The 21695-nt window shown below is 39.3% G+C and overlaps 1 protein-coding gene across 8 annotated transcripts in view; it reads left to right on the top strand.

Annotated features, from left to right (window-relative positions):
• Positions 1–11802: 11802 nt before the first annotated feature.
• msi2b (musashi RNA-binding protein 2b) overlaps positions 11803–21695 on the top strand; it is a 297108-nt gene continuing 287215 nt past the window's right edge. For all 8 annotated transcript variants that reach the window (XM_036562375.1, XM_036562390.1, XM_036562398.1 and 5 more), the window contains exons 1-5: positions 11803–11864; positions 12292–12332; positions 12641–12722; positions 13471–13555; positions 19431–19472. In XM_036562375.1, the coding sequence (XP_036418268.1) occupies positions 11803–11864; positions 12292–12332; positions 12641–12722; positions 13471–13555; positions 19431–19472 (312 nt within the window). The remainder of the gene's footprint in view (positions 11865–12291; positions 12333–12640; positions 12723–13470; positions 13556–19430; positions 19473–21695) is intronic.

Genomic DNA, 21695 nt, shown 5'->3' with positions numbered 1-21695 from the left:
TGTGGCAGTCAGGTATTATTTGTTCATTATTGCTCAACCTGTGCTTCATTCTGTGTAATCAGGTGTGCTGGTTGTGGAATTTAATAAATCCAGGCGATGGCTGGAGGCATCCAGGAGAAATCTGGAACCAAACTTTGTTCTTCAGACTTGCTGGAAACAAGACATTCTTGTTACTTTTTTAACGTATTTATGTTTATTTGCATGTATTGTAATGATACATCATTTTTGGTAATGGGTTGAAATGATATACAAGCTTTTGCACAGTACACAAACACACACACACACACACACACATATATATATATATATATATATATATATATATATGTGTGTGTGTGTGTGTGTGAGATTTTAAGCAGTTAAAAACCCTAACATATATGTATGTGTATGCTTAAAATCGCGCTGTGACAATGCAGATTCAGAACTTTGCCTCTAGGGGGAGCAAGAGATCTTTACAAAAATAATGCTGCATTCATTTCAGCAAATGGTTAATACATTTAAATTAAAGGCACTCAAGGGTTCAAATTCCGAATTGTATGAATGTCTTTATAGTCTTGCTGTAAGCTTGTTTAGCTACTGAACAGTTTTATAGTCTTTTGGATGCACATTAGAAATGGTCCTGCGTTTTTCCGCAGGTGAAATCTTTGACTGCTTTGAGGCTTGTGTGCCTGCGAGAGCTCTTCTGTCCTGCAGGCTGAAGCGGAAGCCTCTGGTTAAACATTCATGTCTTGCTGTGAGAGTGCAGGCCTTTGGACTAGACTGCCTGTGAACAGCTCTTTTCTCTGTTTCAGGAGAGCAGTGAGGTGGCTCTCAGCAGGCTGCCTGTGCAGTACTCCAACATTACCCAAAGAGTCACTCACTCTACTCCTGAGGAGAAGAGGCTGACCGACAGCTCAACCAATTTAGCTCTACTCCCGCAGGTGCTCTCCCGTCCTCTGGGCCTTTTTTGTAGTTTTACTTATGTGTAACATTAGTCTGTCCCTGTTTTCTCAGTACCTGTTTTGATTTCAGGGATGCTGAAATTTATTGTAGTTAGTCTAGCCTACAGATTCAGAATGATAATGTGTAGAGAATGGAACCTTGAAGAATTGTCAACAGTGTGCAAATGTATTCATACACCTAAGTGTATACCTAAATAGTCAAAGGCAAAATAATCCTTATACCTAACTGTATGCTTAAATGTTGATTTGACTGCAGTTAGCTTGTTTAAATTTATATATTCATTCATTCATTCATTCATTCATTCATTCATTCGTTCATTCATTCGTTCATTCATTTTCAGCTAAAATTGATTTTATTTAATTTACTCCCACTTTGTGGGCTTCTTGATCCTCACTGATTTCTGAAAAAAACATAAAAAAAAATTACTAAATCTACTAAATACGTCCTAATTATGTTACATGATAGTCTCCCATCAATATGCTAGTTAGCGGACTTTCTAATGCTTATTGTAGTGTGTTATGAGTAGGTAAAACAATACAACTTTTAACTGCATTAGTATAATAGCTAATATAACTAAAATACATAACTACAGAGCTTATAGCAAATCACAGCTACTGGAACTACACTCTTTAAAAAGAAGATTCTTCAAGGGTTCTTTAGTAAAGGCAAAGGTTCTATTTAGAACCTGCTGTAGCTCATCTTTTTCCAAGCAGACTTTGTGTTAGCCATCATCTGTGTCAGGGGTCACCAGTCTTATCCACAGAGGCCTTCCAAACACGCAGGAGCTCACCTGATTCCACATGTTTACTCAGTTGGTCTCAGTCTTATAGCAGCTGAATAGCTGATATGATGTAAGGCGTACACTTGCTTGGTTGAAATGAAAACCTGCAGCCACACCTGCCCTTTGCGGGTAAGTTTGGTGACCCCTGCTCCACACTTCAATGGTCAGGTTCTGACTGCAAGACTGCTCTTGGCTGGATATTTTGGAATGGTGGAGACTTTATCAGATACCCCTAGCTTGTATGTCCATCTTGTTTGTGTACAATTAAAAACTGTAGCCCACCTGACGCACAGTTTGTTTGAGGCATCCTTCGTCTTAGCCCTTTATCAGGGTTCAGTTTTTGATCACAGAGCTGTGCTCAGGTGGATACTTTTGGGTGGTGGCCCTAGCAGTGACATCGCTGTGCCTGATACACCCAGACCAGTGCCAGTACCATGTCAGTGTCACTGCTGTGTGAAGACTGATCAACCACCTCATTGATATCTGGTCAACATTAGTCAGAAACTGACCACTGATCAACCGCTAAGACAGACTAAAGACTGTAATTATACCCATATATAGTGGAACCTAAGCTAGGTGGAACACATAAAGTGGCCAGTAAGTGCACAAGTATATGTTTCTAACAAAGTGGACAGTCGATGTTCATGGCCCAACATTGTCCATTCTCATTTAGGCCCAATCTCATTTCACTCCTTGCCCCTACCACTTTGTCCTTACCTCTCCATTTTGCACGTTCACATCTAGGGGTAGGGTGTCCTGGTTTGGTGAGATAAAGGGGTAGGGTGAAGTGTTAGGACTACAGGGCTATTATCTTAGTTTGCTTCAATGTATTATTAGATTGTGTTTCTTCATAACAAAAATAAAAAATCGCTAGTACTTTGCTGATGTCTCGGTAGCTAGCTAGGTAAATTTTCCGTTAAATGGTGCAGTAGTTACATTCTGGTGCCTCAGGTGTCAGAACTGCTGCTCCATTTAAGGTGGAACAGGGAAATTTGAGCAAGAAGCTAACAAATGACTTCAGCTTCATATCCCTGAAAAATTAGGGGTGGACGATAATAAATAATTGTCGCACCCCCCCCTCTTTGAAGGCATATAATTCCCTAAATTTAACTAAAGCCCAGCAGCAAGGTTGAACTTTACCCTCCTCTGCTGTCGCTGCAGACTGACAGGGTTGCCCACAGAGCACCACTAGTAGCCTGTTAATGAAGTAATGTTCTTTTTTATTTGAGGGTCCCATTTCACAGGTGAAGATTTCAATCACTACCCCTTGTAACTCAGTTCAAGGCACAAAATGACACTGGAAAACAAGGGGGGTAGGCATAAAAATAAGAAATGGGATTGGGCCTTAGACTTGCAGATTCAGAATGGGCTCTGTATGGTGCCAATGCATTTATGCAGCAGGACCACTAGATGGCATGTGAGTTCAGTATTTCGGCCTTGAATAAGCTCATCAACTTCTTGAGTACTTGAGGAGCACTTCTGTTGCATAGTAAATTAATGAACTTTATGCCTGTCTGATCTCTGTGTCAAATAGAGGAGGTGTATGGCCTTATAAAGCCCAGACAGGTCTAATGAGAGCACTCAACCACATATGGTGTTCATTCAGATGTCTTAGAAAAAAGCCTGGGTTCATTTTTTCTCATCACTAGATCAATTTCGTTTTTAGAGGTCATTGCAGCCTTTTTATTCTGTGAAATGGGCGACATTCTAGCTTCTCGCTCCCTAATTCCACACAAATAAAGAGATACAATTGAAATTCAGACATCTTCATTCATGCGAGCGTTACATATTTTCCAGGATTCTCTTCTCTTTGAGAGTCGATCTGAGGTAAAACATTAGTCAGTTGTATGATTGTTCTGCATAGGCACTGCGTGGAATTTGAAAAATCTCATCTAATGAAGGAATAAGGATTTAATACAGTAAGACCCTTTCTGCTCCCTGCAAAGACATTACCTCTGCTTTGTTTCTGTACAGTCTACCAGGACAGACATAGGCGATTTTATAATTACTCACTGCATTATTTTAATACAATCTTGAAATCATCATTGCTAGAGAGGCCTTGTGTTGGTTCATCTTAATAAGATACATCACAGCATTTGCTGTTGTGTCTTAAGCCCATTACAGAGCGCATCTAAAACAGCAGGTTTACAGAAGGCAAAAATGTTCTTAACTTTTAATGCAAGTTGATGTAGAGATTTTAGATCAGTACTTCTAAATGCAATGTTTGTTGTGGGCTGAGAACCAATAAGGCAAAATATTCAATTAAAGAAGATATGTAGGTTTTAAATTTTATTTTAAAAATGTGTTCCATGGCATTACACATTATTTTAGCACTAAATACTTACCTAAAAATACAACTTTAATTAAGAATGTGTCAAGTTATATACAGTACACTGTTAGAAATAAAGCTACTGTACAGGTATATTTTTGTTCATCAAGGTACAAACAATGTAAATGTACCCTCAAATGTACAACAGTGGTTTTAAGGTCCAACTGTGTAGCTTAAATAACCTTAAGTTTTTCCCAGGTTTTTCATAACCTAATATTTTAAAACAGAACAACAATATAAAAAGCCTGGAGATGAGACGGGGTGTGTGGAGTTGATACAACTTAGAAAATATAATTTCAATGGATTATGGTACAGTTATGCTCCCTGACTGAAGGTACTGAGATGTACCCTTGAGGGGACCAGGTACTGCCCCAGTGACAGTTTCATACCTTTATTTCTGAGAGTGTATGAAGATATATTTGTTCTCTCTTTTGGTGCAAAGGATAACTTTTCAGTGGGCCAGACATCCTGACAGGTCAACTTTGGAGTGCTCAGATGTAGAAAACTAGAAATTGAGTTTTCTAGAATAGAAAATCATGTGTTTTTTTGTTGTTGTTTTTTTTTTTGGGATTGTCACATGATCATGTCTATCGTAACAAACCCATCATTATTTTGTTTGTATTACTTAAGAACATCTGCTGTTTTTCTTTGCGTAAACATTTCAGGAATAACATGCCAATATAAAGTCATCCAAGTCTTTTACATGAACTGTCCTTAAAGTTAAGAACATTCACCATCATCTTCCTACATTTTTTATTAAATTTGTTTTTGAGAAAGGTCCTAAGAAAAAGTCTACTTAAGATTCATTCATCAAACCGCAGAATTGTTCACACCTTTGTGCTCTTGAGTGTGTAGATTCTGAACAAATCCCAAATAAGAAAATACTGGTGAATGTCAGAATGGTCAATGAGGCCCATTTTCCCTTTTTTCTTATAAAGTTACCATTTCATTTCCTTACAGCAGTTTATTAGCTACTCATCTAGACAGTGATTCTCAAAAAGGTCCTCAGGGCCCCTCATAGTCCACATTTTTGCACTATTTCAATGAGAATCTCTGAGAGACTTCATAAGATTTATCTTTCATAATCATTCTCTACAATCTGTTTTGAATACAATGGGGAAAAATTCTAATTGGATTATTTTTCTTTTGGCATTTCAACATCTTAAACCTTTTATTTCCATTCAAAACTTGACCATGAAAGAAAACTATGTTTTAATGACTTTCTGAGTAAAAATAAATTAACTCCTCTACAGAGAACACTCTTCTGTGCATTTTAATACACGATTACTGTTTATTTAAGATATTGGAAAAAAAGAAACAAAAAATATGGCTTGTGCAAAAGTTATGGCACATTTTATATGTTATGTTTTTCCAAAATGTTAAATTCAGCAAATAATGAGAAATTTTGCACAAGAATTAGCAGATATAAATGCCATATTTATTTTCTCTGTAGTGGACGTGTTAATTATTCTTACATTAAAATCAACAAAATATCATTTGACCAGGGGTGTACAAACTTTTGCAAATGACTGCACAATATTTAAATACAAGCATGATGATTCTGTGAAATAAAATGAAGAAAAAAGGTCGTAGGTGAGTTGGCATGGAATGACTCCATAGCCCTAGCACCATCTTGCTGATGTGCAGTTACTTGACTTCATCATAGAAACATTAAAGTTTCTAAATTTGCTAAGTTCCTAAGAAATCATCAGGTGTCCTCTGAGGGTCTAATGCCTTAAGGTCTCCGTTGTGTTTAAAGAGAAACCTTTCTGCTGTCACTGACATCATGTTTGCTTTTGAATATCAGCATTAAATACCAAATACCACTCAGGCCAAGTAATACATAGTTGAAGCAGAACAATTCAGCTGTATCAGTGGCCTCTGTGTAATCTATAAAGCTGCAGGTAGAGAGAGGATGGCGGAGTGCTATACGGGCTTTGAGCCTGTGTAAGTGAGGATGCACATAAAAGCATGTGAAGGGCCTTCACTGCTGCTCTTTATACCAGAAGCATCCGCTCACTGAGCTGCTGCACACAGAAATAAAGCTGTGTGTGGATGGACGTGTAAAGGCTTCTTCCAGGTCTGTGAATCGCTCTGTGTCTTTGTCACAGACACTCATAACTCTTTGATGGCCGATCATTAGAAAGATTGCTAACATCTTTTGTTGGTTATTGTCCTTGATCTGTACTGAGGTGTAAAAGAGAGAGAGAGAGAAACTTGGATGTACTTAAACTCATTGAAGACAGCTTTCACTGCACCAAAAAAGCAATCAGAAAACAGCTGTATAGCTTCAATAACATACAAAACTAAAGCTACATACATAAAAGCTGAAATAAATATATGGAGCTAAAGTTACATAGTGGTTTAATAATAGTTACTGAATCGTTTGGTATAGAAATTTCACACATAATGAAAAGGTTCATAGTTTTAGGTAGTACTTACTGAATATTTATAGTAATTATGCAATAATAACTATGTAATAAGCATGTAGTTAAGGGATAAAACCTTTATGTGAGAAATTAGTTCCAATTTATTTGTGACTTTCTTTCCTTCTCATTATTTGCACCTGAACAAAAGAAAAGCACATGAAGTAAATCACTGCAACACCTTTTACATTAAATATCTTTTTAATAACATACAGTTTAGATTATTGATGGTTTATTACCCAAGGTCAGTGTGACACTTGTAAAACCATGAGAGCACTTCATTCCCTGCATTGGTTTCATTGATTTTTACCTCTCTGTTACATGTACTCACTTTTATACTAGGAACACAAGGGATTATTGCTTCAGAGTAGCTGCTAATGTTAATTGCTAAGTTTGATTTCAGATGGTGTGTGTACACAGAGTCTTATGTCTAATTAGAGGAGCCATATTCTGTGTAGCCTGCTTTGTGTAACTTAAACAAGAGTGGATTTGAAGTATAGAGAAACTCATTATCTTGAGATGATATTAAGACCCCCCACACCATCACCAACCAACCCACCAGATTCATTTGTCATTTTCTATCTCTTTGTCTTTCACGCTTGACATGGCTTGGAATCCTCTTTATTTTCCACTTGGAAATTTGTGATTAAATCTCATGCGTGTCAGAGGGCAGAGGAGAAGAGGTTAAATGCGAAACTCTTTCCACACCAGTTCAGCACGACGAACATGAAGGCGTACTGTTTGTAACGTCATTTTTTTACAAGTTAAAGCCCCCCTCCCGCCCGACTTTTATTGTCAAATTGCCCGTCCGATTTCAGAGATGCTAGGCACACTGAATTTACTTCTAATTGCGAAATGCACAGCCTCTAATTGGGCAGAGCTCCGATGTGCACTTAGTCTTCGCTTTAATCAGGAACCCTGCTTCCGTCGTCTTTCTGCGCCGTTTCTGAAGACTTAATGGACTTTCTGAAACATTAAATTTAAATAGATAATGGTGGGGTTGTAGCATAAATTAGCACTTACTTTATAAGCAGCCCATGCAAATGTATGCATTTAAATAATCTCTTGATTCGTGGTTCATTTAGATTCATCAAGCCAGTCATTGCTCAGCGTATGTCACACATAACGTGAATATGCATGCCATGTACAATTACACTAATACACTGTACATGAAAGACATGCAGCCTTTGCCTTACGTTTCTCTTTGAAGCTTTGCTCTACGGCAGCAGACGTTTGGAGAGAAAATGAGCTGTTTTGTAAGTGAAATGATTCTCCACTATTAGGTGAGATCATCACACAATGCTTCCTAACATCCAAATGATCAAACTTAATGCTCTAAAGGCAATCAAGCGTATGTTTCATACCGGCTAAGAGTGTATGTACTATTCGAGGAGACATTAAACCCTTCCATTCCGTGTTTGTGCACTCGAATTAGATGTTATTTTCAGGTTAATGCTCAATGAAAGGCGACCATTCTAAACAAAGTACGCTGCTGACCATTAGGCTTATCAAATCTTATTATGAAATTATGTAATTTAGATTACTGTAAATAGCCTGTAAACCACTCTGCCAGGCCTAATCTGAAACGCAATTATGTATTACATTACAGTGAAATGGAGCAGCGGTGGTGCTGCTTATTTGTATTAAAATCTGAATAAAATTTCAATGGGAAACAAAGTGAGCCATGTTTCAGCATGAAAGTCGATTCCATTTTAGTGTCACAGTTCTCAGTTTGTAACACGCCTTGTGCCGAAACATAGAACTGTAATAAACAGATAATAATTATGAATGGTCATTATTACAACATCTGCAACATATTTATAAGCAGGGCTCAGTTTGAGAGGGAATGAAAGGGGATGCTATCGGCCTCGTGAAAAAAATGACAGAAATGGTCCCATTGGTAAAACTACCACCCCACTCTCCATCTCCTCTGAATCAATGGCCAAGTTTGTCTTTTTACAGGTCCAAACAATACAATGTCAGAAAGACACAGACTACTTATACAAGACAGTATTGTACAATACCAACTACAATACAATCCTGCTCAACAGTACACAAGTTGGCTTAAAGCCCAACAATACAAAAAACACATAGAACAAGACAGTTTAAGACAGATACCAACTTGTGTTAAGAATGTAAATTGGTCAAAGACTGCAGTTCTGAGTAGATGTGTTGGTTTATGTACCAAAACAATCATAATTCATGTTTTTATTACTGTTTTCCAGCTCCTTACCCCTAGGAATTAAGCAGTGTTGTTGTTACTGTGAGTTGAAGACTGATATATGTAAATGAACTCTGTTTTGATTGGCTACCCTGTGTTGTGCCTCATTCAGTAAGCAGTCTGGGCTGCAACACCCCTTATAACTTTATAGCTAAACTGCTAAAAGCTGAATATTCAAATACGTGTAATTGTTTTGGTGACATGACAAAAACAAAGGATTCAAAACAGGCTGTTTTTGCAGCTTAGTTTATAAATATGCACTGTATAGAAAGGGGGGAAATGGTACAATTACATACAACATTGAATTAATTTATAAACAATGGGAAGGGCCTTTCTACGATACGGGATCATTTAAGATTTCAATACTATTTTAACTCCATCTATGATTGAGATACACTGTGACATTACAAGCTGATTATATTCACAGTTCCCTGCAGATGGGCTCCAATACCATGGTATTTAACAAAGGCTCACTGTATAGGCAGTTTAATCACAGTATTAGAGATACCTAAAAATGCCTTTCTTCCTATGCTAAAAAATGCAACCTGTGTATAAGTAACATTAGATAAAGCAAACAATGTTGCCTAGTTATTTTAGTCACCAGCTAATATGATCCGAAAGCCTGCAATGAGTTAATCTGCAGTGTGTGCAGTCTCTGAGGCATTTTGCTGTTTTAAGTCAGTGGAAGTGAGGGGAAAAAAACAGACTGGGAAAGGGAGAGAGATGTTTTGCTTCGGGCCTGTGCCCCATAGGTGCCTGCGTGTCAGTTTACCAACAAGCAGCCTGCTAGGCAGCGAGGTGAGACCGCGGGGTTCACCTGCCAATCAGCAGCGCTATAGCCGCCCTCCTCTGGACGCTAGCTAGCCTGATGCAGGCTCTCTGCACTTTCTAGCAGCGAAACTGTCGTTCAGAATCTGTCTCAGGGTGGGGGAGAAGACAAAGACGAGCTGTCTCCAGGCCATGGAGCCTCGCTTTAAACCGAGCTGCAGGAAAAAACAGCAATCACTGTAGCATAACTGAGCCTCCGCTGAGCAAGGCCCTTAATTGAGGCCTCTCTCTCTCTCTTTCTCCCTGTTTTTCTCTGTCTCTCTCTCTCTCTCTCCCGCTTTAATGCAGAGAGCCCTTCCTCCGCCTCTCGCTGGGTAATAAGCATGCACTTCCATAGCCTCCAGTGGAAGATCCTTTAACCTTTTCAAAATTATTTTTTATATTTTTAAACTGTTATTAAATGAGTAATAACTTGTGATTTCTCAGAGTTGTTAAAGCTTCAGACCCCAAGCACTGTGAAAGGACACGGCTTCATTTCTGAGCTGTATGCCTGCACTGCTGTAGCTTGGCGTCACATTTGTTGACATATATTGCACATATACTTTGCATATGAGGATAAATGTACATGTTTTTCCTTCATATAGGACTGATCATAGACAAATTGTAGTGTGTAAGGGAGAATGCAGACACTTTCATAGGATGTCAGTATAAATGAATGCATTTTTTCATGACAGACTCAGGACACTTTCACTAAAAGTCAAAATTGTGTTTGGTTTTTAATTGTGCTCAGGTCTGTGGGAGATGTTAGATGAATGCCCACTGCATCAGACATCATAAATGCAGTAACTGACCACAAAAGTAATTAAGGCTGGTCTTCCAGACTGAAGGAATTATTTTCACAGCTGTTCTTTTGGCAATATTTCTCTGTCAGGAGTTTACTTTCCCATATTTTCTTTGAATAATAGGGAGTAGCTTTGATGCTGTATTCAGTCCAGTGTATCTCATATCTATGCATAGCTCACCTCACTAAACATATTGTACCCCTGTACTGAGCTATTCTTGCTCTTAATATACATTCTCCTTGTGAGGACTGGACATACAATAGATTGACTCTCTATTATAGAAATTATATATAGATTCATACCCAACAGCTACATTTAGTATGATAAAGAAAAATGCCACAGAACTTGTTCTGACGGGTCTAAAGTGATAACATGTTCTGTGGTTGTACACTGGATCAACATCTAATTGGTTGTTTGATTACACGTCATTTTCATACTATTGTTCACAATTAGATTTGGTATGTTCTATTAAGGTATAAAAACTAGAGAAGCACACTGAAAATGACTTCAAAGAAATGATCAGCATCAGGCAGATGTTTTAAATCGGTATTTGATAACATATTTATTGTTCTCTGGAAGAGCACAATGTTTTGGTGACGCTGGGCTATTTTGCTAAAATAACTTTATTTTATTTATTTTATTGCATTTGTTATGACATAGAAATAAGTGTTAAATTTCTGTGTAATGCTGCAATGTGGTCCCAGTTTCTACTTTTTATAAATGTTTATGTATCGGCTTCGGCAGATACATACGCAGGAAAATATCGGATATCGGCATCTGCCCACAATTTCCACATCGGTGCATGCCTAATAAAAACTTTTTAGCCATACAGCTTGATCGATTTGTGCTCAGGTGAGCTCGGAGATTTATGTAGACTTTAATGGATTAACCATCAAATACCTTCCACCTTCCCCTCTGGTGTTGTTGAAAATTACACTAGAGAAAGATTTCTCAACTTAGAAAAACAAAAGAACTGGGCTAATGTTTGAAACGAGCTCATGAAAAATGCATGAAGTGCGCTTCTTTTATATAATAGTGCCATGTTGGACTAGTAGGTTACACGATGCGTGCTGGATCCCCCCTGAGGGGCGAGCTGATATTAATCAAGATAGATCGCTGTGTTGCCTTTATTGGTGACGTCATGGTTGTTTGGCCAGCGCTCCCCAAAGGCACATATACACACACACACACACACAAACACACGCACAAAACACTAGTGCCGTGGACTCGAGTCCAGAATGGGCGGAGCGATTATGCTGACGTCAATGGGCGGGGCTAGGTGACGAGCCCCTTCTCCGCCCCCCGTGTGGGTCCAGGGAGGGGGAGGAGGGAGCCAGAGCTGAGCTGATCCCACGTGTGACGCTGCTTTCCCCGGCTCGCCACTGTTCTCTTAGCGGGGGCTTCGGCTACAGCGGTTCGCTCTGCCTGCCAGCCAGCCAGCCAGCCAGCCAGCCAGCGCTCCACTCACTGCCTGCGGTCGGTCGGCTTCAGCTATGGAGGCGGACGGGAGCCAAGCCACATCTGGGAGTCCTAACGATTCACAACACGACCCAGGGTAAGGCAGGCAGCGAATATTTCTCCTCCTTCTTTTTTTTCTCTCTCTCTGTCTCACATAAACACTCTGACTTCTGTCATGTTTTTTCTTCGAGCAGCCTGAAGGACAAATGTGCTTTTTTCCCTTTTTTTGTAAATGTTCATTAATTAAAAGATCCCGCTCTGTTTCTGCCTCCTTTTGTTCACCGTGTGCTGGAGCTGGCCTGCCCCCTTTAGGAGAGACAGCTTCGGCGGGCTAAAGCCTCAGCTCTGATCCGCGTCTGTGTCTGTGCTGTGTGCCTTCGTTCTCGCCCGCTTTTTCCCTCCCTCTCTCTCTCTCTCCCTCTCTCTCTCTGTTTGTGTGTGTGTGGCTAGCTAAGTAGTTAGCTCCACGTCAAAATGGCCGATCTGACATCTGGACTCACTTCTGCTGTGTTTCCCTCTTGCAGTAAAATGTTCATCGGTGGCCTCAGCTGGCAAACTTCACCAGGTAAGCGAGCCGCTCTCGGCGGGGCTGGGCCGGCCAGGCTGGCCGATAGCGGGGCTCTCCGAGCCGGACTCAAACGGCTCCGGTGTGCCGCTGCTGGGCTGTGTGCGCGAGTGCGTGTGTGGAAATGTGTGTTTGTGCGCGAAAGCTTCTTTTCGTTTCGTTTGAAAGTCCTCTATTCGACCCCTACATGCGTTGAAGGGGGCGTTTTCAAAACACATACACATAAATAGCACTTGCCTGCCTGACCCACGGACGGTCGCCTAATCTAATCCGCCTTCTCTCTCTCTCTGTCTCTCTTCTGCTTCCAGACAGCCTTAGAGACTATTTTAGTAAATTCGGAGAAATCAGAGAATGTATGGTGATGAGGGATCCCACGACCAAACGCTCCAGGTAAAAAAATAAAACAATAAACAAACAGTACTAATCGCTGCTGTGTGCTTGCAGTGTTGCTCTCGCTGATGTTTAGCGCTGAGCTTTAGTGCCATGCAGCGATCCGCTTTTGCAAGCCGTTGGAGCAGCCAGTGGCAGAATGCAGGGTGACATTGGGTCCCAATAACATGCTGCTTGCTTGCTCTGATTTAGCTCACTGTTTTTCTCTAAGCACTCCTGTTTTATGCTGTTAGGACGTAAAAGCAGCCAGTCTGCATGATGACATATGGGGGGAAAAGTTAGCTGAATGTGCACGAGATTAACCCATTAATGTCCTTACATGAAATATTACTTTTCCTTATTTTGGTCCATTTTTTAATTAGTGTTATTTTTCCTGAGCTTGATCATAAAGGAAGTTTTCAAATTGTTTAAGCCATATGAATTTTTAGCACATTATTGGTCACGTGACTACTAATTTTTACCAATACAATAGAAAATCTGAATTTTATTGTAAATAAAAATTTGAAAATTATGTGTAGTGTAATTAGATTTTCACCAAATATAACAGCTGATTACTTTCAACCAATTAGAACAAGTCCTGTGGCATATGCTGGACATGAATGGGTTAAAATGATTCAAATATGTGTGGTTGTAAACAGCAGAGGCTCAGCTGAAACAAAAGTTATTGAGGTGTACTGTGGAACTCAGTGTCTGTGCTCTCTCTCTGATGTAAATGCCATTCTCTGTCTCTGTGTGTGTTTTTTTCCAGGGGATTTGGGTTCGTTACGTTTGCGGATGCGGCCAGTGTAGATAAAGTCTTAGGTCAACCTCACCACGAATTAGACTCAAAGACGGTATGTTTACATTTTGCTGGCATCTTCTTTCGCAGTGCTGTTTAATTTTTTTTTCAATGTCCCGACATCTATAGTGCACGCCACACGTACGCTCCTATCAAACCCGTTCACGTCTGATGACGCTCCATGACATTTCTCATCGTACCACTCGCACAGCAGCAGGCACAGACGCAAATAAGTGGTCGGGGTAGTTATCTCAGTCTTAGCCCGGTGCCTTGGCGGGGTTTAACCCTGACTTTGCCGGCGTGTTTTGCTCCAGTCTGGATTAGTTCAAAGGGAACACCTGCTGCGCTCTGCTTTTGTACTGAATGCAGTTCATGTCAGTGGGAAGGTTTGCTTTTGACGTTAGTGTATTTAAATCATTATTGCTGCATTGAACCGGTGCCAAGCTAAACTAATGTGCAAAGAGACAGTGATGCATTACTTCATTGCCTGCATTATACTGAGATTGGTTGCACATCCCTGACTTTGTTTTCCTCATTATTATTGTTTTTATGAGAGCAACTGAATCGTAAAGATGGATTTATAGCTTCTCTGGCTCTGGTTTCTGGATGGAGTTTGTCTGTGTGGTTCAGAGAGCGTCCTGTTAATTTCTGTTGGTGTTATCAGGATGGAACTGTGTCTTCTTATGAATTGTTGTTTTCTTGTTGATATGAATTCATGCCCATTATTTTTTGTTGATGTTGATTATTTTTATGTATCTTATTTATTTTTGGTTTTTATTCATTATTTGCTGTGGTTCGGTTGCAGTTGCCCAAAATACATCAGTTGATTATTTTTGCACACTTTAAAAATAAACAGTGATATTTTTCAAAAAGCATTTGTGTTTTTATGCATAATGATAGTTGTTTGTTTTGTGATGTCTAACTGAACATTTTCATTAAATGTAGCCATATCTGTCTGATTTCAAATCTAGTATCATCTGCAGATAATGCTTTTAAATGTGTGAAAATTAAGGTTGTGCATTTTATGCTTCCTCAGATGTTGACTTCAAGTAAACACAAATATCAACAAGTGTGACAGGCAAGTTTCTCAGGATGCTGTGTAGTGACGAGTGGCTTGTCCTTTGAAACCTGCTCCAGATTTTTGTTAGTAACACTGTCAAAGGCAGATCTGCAGGAAAGTGAATTTCTTAGGATTATTAGATGGCTCCATTTTTTTGTGCAACAGATATGCTCTGATATTTTGCTGTTGACATATCTGTGGGGCAGCAGACCGTGTGCCATGTATCAATAAGATTTGTGCAGATGTGTTATTTGGATGTTTCTCATTGAAGGTCAGTGGGGGTACAGAGAGGAAGAGCTTTTATTTGGGGTGGCTGGGCTTGGACGAACAGCCCAGCGTTGCTTTCTCTGTGTCATTTTAATGGAGGCAATACTGCTGGAAGCCAATATAAAAAAGACAACCTGTATATCACAGTGTTAAAGGAAACTCAAAGAGCAGCAGGACTAATGAAGAAATCAGTGAAGGCTTCTTTTACTGCTGTTTTTTCTCTGAAACATGGCGTTATTGAAAACTCTCCATGCGTTTCACATTTCTTTTTATGATTTAACAGTTTATCAGTCTGGAGATGAGCTACAATTTAAATAAAGGCTCCTGATTGGACCGATTTAGAACAGCCAGATAGGAGAAAATAATGTAAAGTAAATATTTAACAACTTGGACCTATTTCACACATAGTCTCTGTCTAATGAAATTGTAATGAGGATTCTCCAGTGAAAATTCTTTATAGTCTGCTCTCTTGGTCTGGAAAGCTGTTAACAAAATCATATCCTCACTGTGCAGAAACATAATTTAACCTGTTTGTTTTGTTTTATATTTGTTGAAGGACTCCAACCTATTGTTATTGTTCCTAATGTATTTTATTTCTGTCTACATTTTGCTTAGCTGTGACCGAGATGAGGTTTTGTGGTTCACTGTGCTCATATGAGATTGGAGAGCTAATTTGGTCAACTGCAGATTAACCTGTTAAACTCTCTTACCCACACATTGATGAAGGTAGATTACTGTGGATAATTTATTTAAATCCAGTTAGTCGGCACAGTTAGTTAAATCTTAATTGAAAGGAATAATGCGTAGAAGTTTCTGTTAAAATGTTCATGAGCTAGAAAAAAGCTAATACCCGTTTTATTATGTTTATTTTGTCAGGGATCGTGTATAACAAGCACTAATCTCAAATGAGAAAAGATGGATTGCATCTTTTTCATGTGTAAATCATGTGACTTCGCGATCAGCAGTGATCTACGGGGATAAATGGGTAAAAAGCCACACATTAGATTTATGTAGGTTAAAGGTGAGAAGTTCACGGTGGTGGCAATGACTGAAGTTGTGTAAGCGCTAACTTGGCTGTCATTAGCCACCTCTGCCAGCATGCCTCTTGGAGAAACGTTTGAAGCTAATTTAGAAAATGAGCCGTTATATCTTTGAGTCTTGTGCCAGTATACTATCTCGGACGAGTTAAAACTGGGTTACATTACATAATCGCTCCATACATGTGTAACTCTAGTATTCTGGGTAAAAAGTAGGTCAAGGTTTGACATTTCAAATGTTTCTGAATGGTAGGGAAGGAAGAGGAGGGGGAAAAAAGAGAAGAAAGAGCGAGTGTTAGCATTAGCAGCGTTGTGTCCAGGATTGGTAGAGATTGGGATCACGCGGACAGCAGTGACGGGGCTAAAGCGGGGATTAGCAGGTTGTGGATTGTGATGTCACCCACGCGGCCGGAGGGACGGCTGAATGGTTCTGCGCTGAGGCGTGACCTCGTTGATAAAGGTGAACCCTGCTGCTCCTGCTTAAGGCCACTGGCTCAACATTTGTGACAAAGAGCTTGGCACAAAAGTAGCAGTGGTAGTACAGGGATGAACCCAAACTAACCTCTGTTATCCAATCCTACTGTTTACCAGAGGTGGGGTGCATCTAGTTACATTTACCCAGTTACATTTTTACATACATTACATACTTTTTTCTCAGGAACATTTTAGCCATCAAAATGTACTCAGAGGGCCCAGATCATCAAAACCAGGCTTCTTTCACTGTTTTGAAATTTTTAAGTAATGTATAAACATTGTTAGTTCAAAACATTGCATTCACTGCCCAGTCTAAAATGTCCACATATGGAAACTATGCTGCAAAAACAGTCCGTTTTGCATTCATTGTGATGTCATGAGAACTAACTCATTTACATATATCCACCTGTTCAGCCTACAGGCTCTGCCCATTCATGCTGTTGTTCTGTGCTTTTTAAATAAGGCACAATACAGAGCAGCCAATCAGAATAGATGCCATTTGTGTTCATCAGTCTTAAAGGCACAGTAACAAAAACAGTTTAATTATAAGGGATAAAGTGAGGTTGGACACTTGTCATGTAAAAATGAACTGTGACTGCTTTGGTACAGAAAACCACACAACCATTATAAGTGGGGCTCAAGGGAAAAATAAAATACAAGAAAAACCTGGGTCCTTTAATAATCACTGTTTTGTGTTTATCTGAACTCTGACTTTAGAGGTTCGTCATTTATTTTAGTCCTAAAGTAGCCCAGAAAGAGAAGAATAACTCCTAACAAACTTCAGTTCCTGTGTTGATAGATGCTGGATGTTGTCAGAAGTTTCAGTTCTATAAGTAGTTTAAATAGCTTTTTGATTTTTTTAGAAATTATTATGAGTTTTTATTTTGTAGGACTACTCAAGTTATTTTTTGGGCATATTTGAGCATATTGTGGACATTTTCAGTACTTTAAATAACTATCTACCAAATATTCTGAAGCTTATTGTTTATCGTGAAAATTGCTTAAAAGTATGGTGATATTTTTGCCACATCGCCCACTTCTACTTGAGTCATTATTTCAGTACTGTAAAAGTAACAGTACTTGTGCTTGAGGATAGATTCATGCTACTTTACCCACATCTCCTGTTTATTATAGTAGGCAGTTTTTAAAGCAAGATCTTTTTTTTCGCCCTTTTTTCATTCTGTTCCTCCAACTCCACAGCTCTTAGCTCATATGTACTGAAACTGATTTGTTTCTGTTTGTTGCTTTATTTTCCACTGCATGTCTTCCGCTTCTGTTTAATTCCATTCATGTTCAGTGTAATTAGTCTAATTTGAATGCATAGTCTGTTCGAGCTTGTGATTACACTTACTGTTATATTTTGTTTCGGGTTGGCGTTTGTATTGTATTTTTTTCAACACCTGCATTGCCAGCGCTTGGCAGTTTCGGAGCTATTGAATGTATGAGAATGGATGTGAGCCGAGCAGTACGGCGAATTTCTTGACACACTTTAATATTTCACATTTGATTAAAAACTGTTACGTAAGCTGCAGATGTAAGAACCTGGAGTGAAAATTGCATTGTGTGTTGACAATTGGTTGCCTGCTGCAGTCCTCTCTAAAAGCAATCTGTTTTAGATTAAACACTTTTCTGGATGAATTAAAGTATAATAAAAACAGCATAGCTTTTTTCCCCCAGAAAGAGTCTTTAAAAGGCAGTACATATTACAATTCTATTCACACAAAATTAATTTTCGAAAGGACATTCTCCTGCTGAAGGAAAAAAAAATGTTTATTTTTTTACTTTCAGCTTTTCCCTTTGCACACTGTAATGTCTTTTTCTTCCGTTTTTCACTTTTTTTGTATGAAGTGACAAAGCACTAAGACACACTGTATATTCAAGTGCAATATTCCACTAATGGATTTTTTTCCCTTGAGTTATTTTTCCATTTGATGCGAACGCTGGAGAGGTCTTTGCACCGTGCCCATCCTCGCATGCATGATCATTCGGCATCCTTTTAGTCAACGGGGCATTTTAGTGCACTCGCTGTCCAGCGAAAAAGCGATTTTTGCTCCTTTGATTTTTACCCTCTCGTTTCTGTTCAATTCAATATCAGGTGAGCTTACTTTAATTTTGCCTCGCCTTAAACCCCATAGACGTATTAAAAATATTTGCAGTTCTCTGAGCATGTCGTAAACCTTTACCTGACGAGCCACCTGACTGAAATCAGCAATGTCTATTTATCATGGATGAAAGGATGCTCTTTTCTGCAATTAATTCTGTTTTTCCCCACAGAGAAAGGAAACGCTGCTTATTATAACACCTTTCTTTTTCGTTTACTGTCATGTTCAGCTTATGTGATGTGATCATTTGAGCTACGAAGATGAAAGACGTTCGACTCGAGAACGTTTGATTTTCTTCATCTGAATTATTAAGGGGACTCATTTAGTCGCTGACGTTGATGGAAAAATAACTGGTTGTAGTGCGCTGTGTTCTCGTACGTGCGGATTTGTAGTTGTGAACTCATAACCTTTGTGCTGTAACGTTGTATGTAGCGAGTGATACATGGTGTGACGTGTTTATAAGCTTCCACTGCTGATCCTTAAGATGAGGAATGTCGCAAGCAGATGGTTCTGTAGGCCTTTATTCAGACAGTAACTGCAGGAAGGAGTCACCAGTAATGATGATAATCCCCCTGGAGGGAAAGAGGTTGTGCGAGTATTGATCTAATGCCCTCTCCTGATTCTTCACAAATCTACAGCACTCACCAATATGAACTCCGTCATGTCAGCCTCTATTCCTCAGGGACCGGAGAGCCGTGTCCATGAAGCTGTCAAATGAGAACTGATGTGTTTTTCGAATACTTGACCTGTACATTTACATTTCACATATAATTATCTTACCTTTTGTTAAAATGTACATAGGCCTGCTACAACCAGAAAACAACAGTTACGGTTCTGTAACACATATGACATGACATAGTACATTACATCATTTTGCATTTATGCAGTGTAGTTTACAATTGGCAGTCAGAAACTGCTAGAAATATTGTCACTGAATTATTTTGTAATTTTCCACTGAATATCATCTCTTTCTTTCCTTCTTCTGCTCAGATTGACCCTAAAGTTGCCTTCCCCAGACGTGCTCAACCCAAGGTAAGACAGCATTTCTTTTGCTTTAACTGAAAATTCAACATGCTATTTTAGTGAATAAGGGATCTCTGTTGATTTGCATAAGATGGTGAAAGTCTAAGTGTTCGGTGGCATTTGAATCTGCTCAGTAGTCTAATGGCTTCAGCATAGGCTTAATTTTCCTTATTATTAATTAATTTATTTAATATATGTCTCTTCTGGGCAGTAGCACAATTAGACTTTGCCATAGATTCAGATGAGGCTGATATGAGAGCCGATTGCCTATTAAATTCATGCAATATACATGCAATAAACTGTGAAGATACAGTAAAGATTATCTTGAGGGTACTAAGGGGAGTAATCATCTCCCACTACATGAATCTAAAGGTTACACAAACCTCGGAAATGCTGTAGTCCTTGCTTAAACAGAAGATCATTAGCAGAGGAATGGCTCGTACAGTTTTCTTCATCATTTCTCCGACCCAGATAGGTGAGCGTTGCCCTCGGCGCTGAAAAAAATGTATTATTCAGCCATTAGTGTTTCTTGTCCTGCCTGTGCTGTCCATGTTGGCAGAGAACGTCCTGTGGAGGCTCTACAGTGCAGACTGCAGCGTCAGCCAGGTGGTCCGTGCCCCATTTTTAGCGTCTGCTGCTGAGCACTTGTGTCTTGGCCTTTATAAGCTGGAGCTTGGATTCTTCCTTGGCTGTGCTTTGAGCCGCCGGCACTGTTACCCACTTTTGCGAGCGGTTCCCGTGACCTAAATCAGTTCTGTGTTTTCTGTTACAGCAGTCTTGAAAAAGTTACATTGAAGAGTTGTGTTTTGATGATATTGATAAAATTTACTATTGCTAAATTTTACAAGCATTTCACAGTATCAGATATGTAAGGTAGCATTATTGAAGGTAACGGCCCATGCCTCTTTTTCTTTCCAGTACCGATGTTGACACGTTCCAAAATTTTCGGAATTTTTTTAAAACTTCAGCCATTTTTAATTGAAGCACTGCACTTAAGACGAGGGGCTAAAAGTAAGCTATCATGCTCAAACTACTCAAGCACTCTACTACTCTACATAAATGACAACATGACATCATACAGTGTGATATTGTGCAGGATTTCAGGCTGGGTTTTTTCCAAGATTGTATCAGATTCATTCTTTTCTTTTCCCTCCAGTATAGCCCTATAATGAACCTGTATGAAAATCTTAAATCTTGTCTTGTTCTGATTTATTCTTTTCAAATTACACCAATTAGAACATTGTATTCAACAGTGTTGTTAATGTTAACCACTCAGAAACCACATTTTTAGAAAAAAATGAGAAAATATTGCTTGTGAATGTACTTGCGTATCAAAAGGAAAAGTATCTTCAGCTATAATATTATTCTGATGAGCAAGTTTTGTTAAGGAGAACTGTGTGGCTCCAGATATGAACAAGTCTCCTTACTAGAACTTGTTCATCATAATAATATCATACAACATAAGTAATAACTCAAAATGCTTTTCATACTTAAGAACAATCAAATGTAAGTACTTTTGTACTGTTGTACTTTTACTCAAGTAGAAATACACACAGAATTCTTACTCAAGATGTATTTTACCATTAGTACATCTACTTTTACTCGGGTACAGAATTATTGTACTTTGTCTACCCCTTTTTTTATATTTTATTTCAAAACAGACCAAATCACCCAGCGAACATGTTACGTTTTTTGTTATCTACCAACACTGCTCAAACTAAGTCAGTAAAACCAGTTTAAACAATGTATCGGCCAGTACCAGTAAAGAGTTAACTGGTCAGTGTATAAAAAGCTGCATCTTGCCACAGCAGAGTTAAAAGAGAGCGCCTGCGAGGTGGCAGGTGTCCATAGCACACTTGTCTGGCTAATTAAAATAAAGAACTTTTCCGCTCTGTCCAGAATGGGGCTGAATCAGTGGAGGAGAAATGACGCTCTCTTTCTCTCGCTCTATCGCGAGCACACATGCCAGCCAGGCCGGTCCAAGCGCAGGCCACAGGGCCCCAGGCCTAATGCTGCTTCTTGGCTCAGAGTGGGTCCAGGATGAATGGGGGTATTAATGCCGGCAGGCTCCAGCAGTGGCTTCTACTGCGGCCTCGCGTTTATACTCGCTTTTCTGTAAGCGAAAAAAAAAACCCTGACGAATAACAAATTTGATGCAAATACATTAATACCCTCTTCTCCAATCATGAGATAGTAGACTCACGAGCTAGGACAACTGGCAAAGAGTAAGCA

This window comes from Colossoma macropomum, unplaced genomic scaffold (assembly GCF_904425465.1).
Source record: "Colossoma macropomum unplaced genomic scaffold, Colossoma_macropomum, whole genome shotgun sequence".
Lineage (NCBI taxonomy): Eukaryota > Metazoa > Chordata > Actinopteri > Characiformes > Serrasalmidae > Colossoma > Colossoma macropomum.
This window is presented reverse-complemented; position numbering and strand designations above follow the sequence as displayed.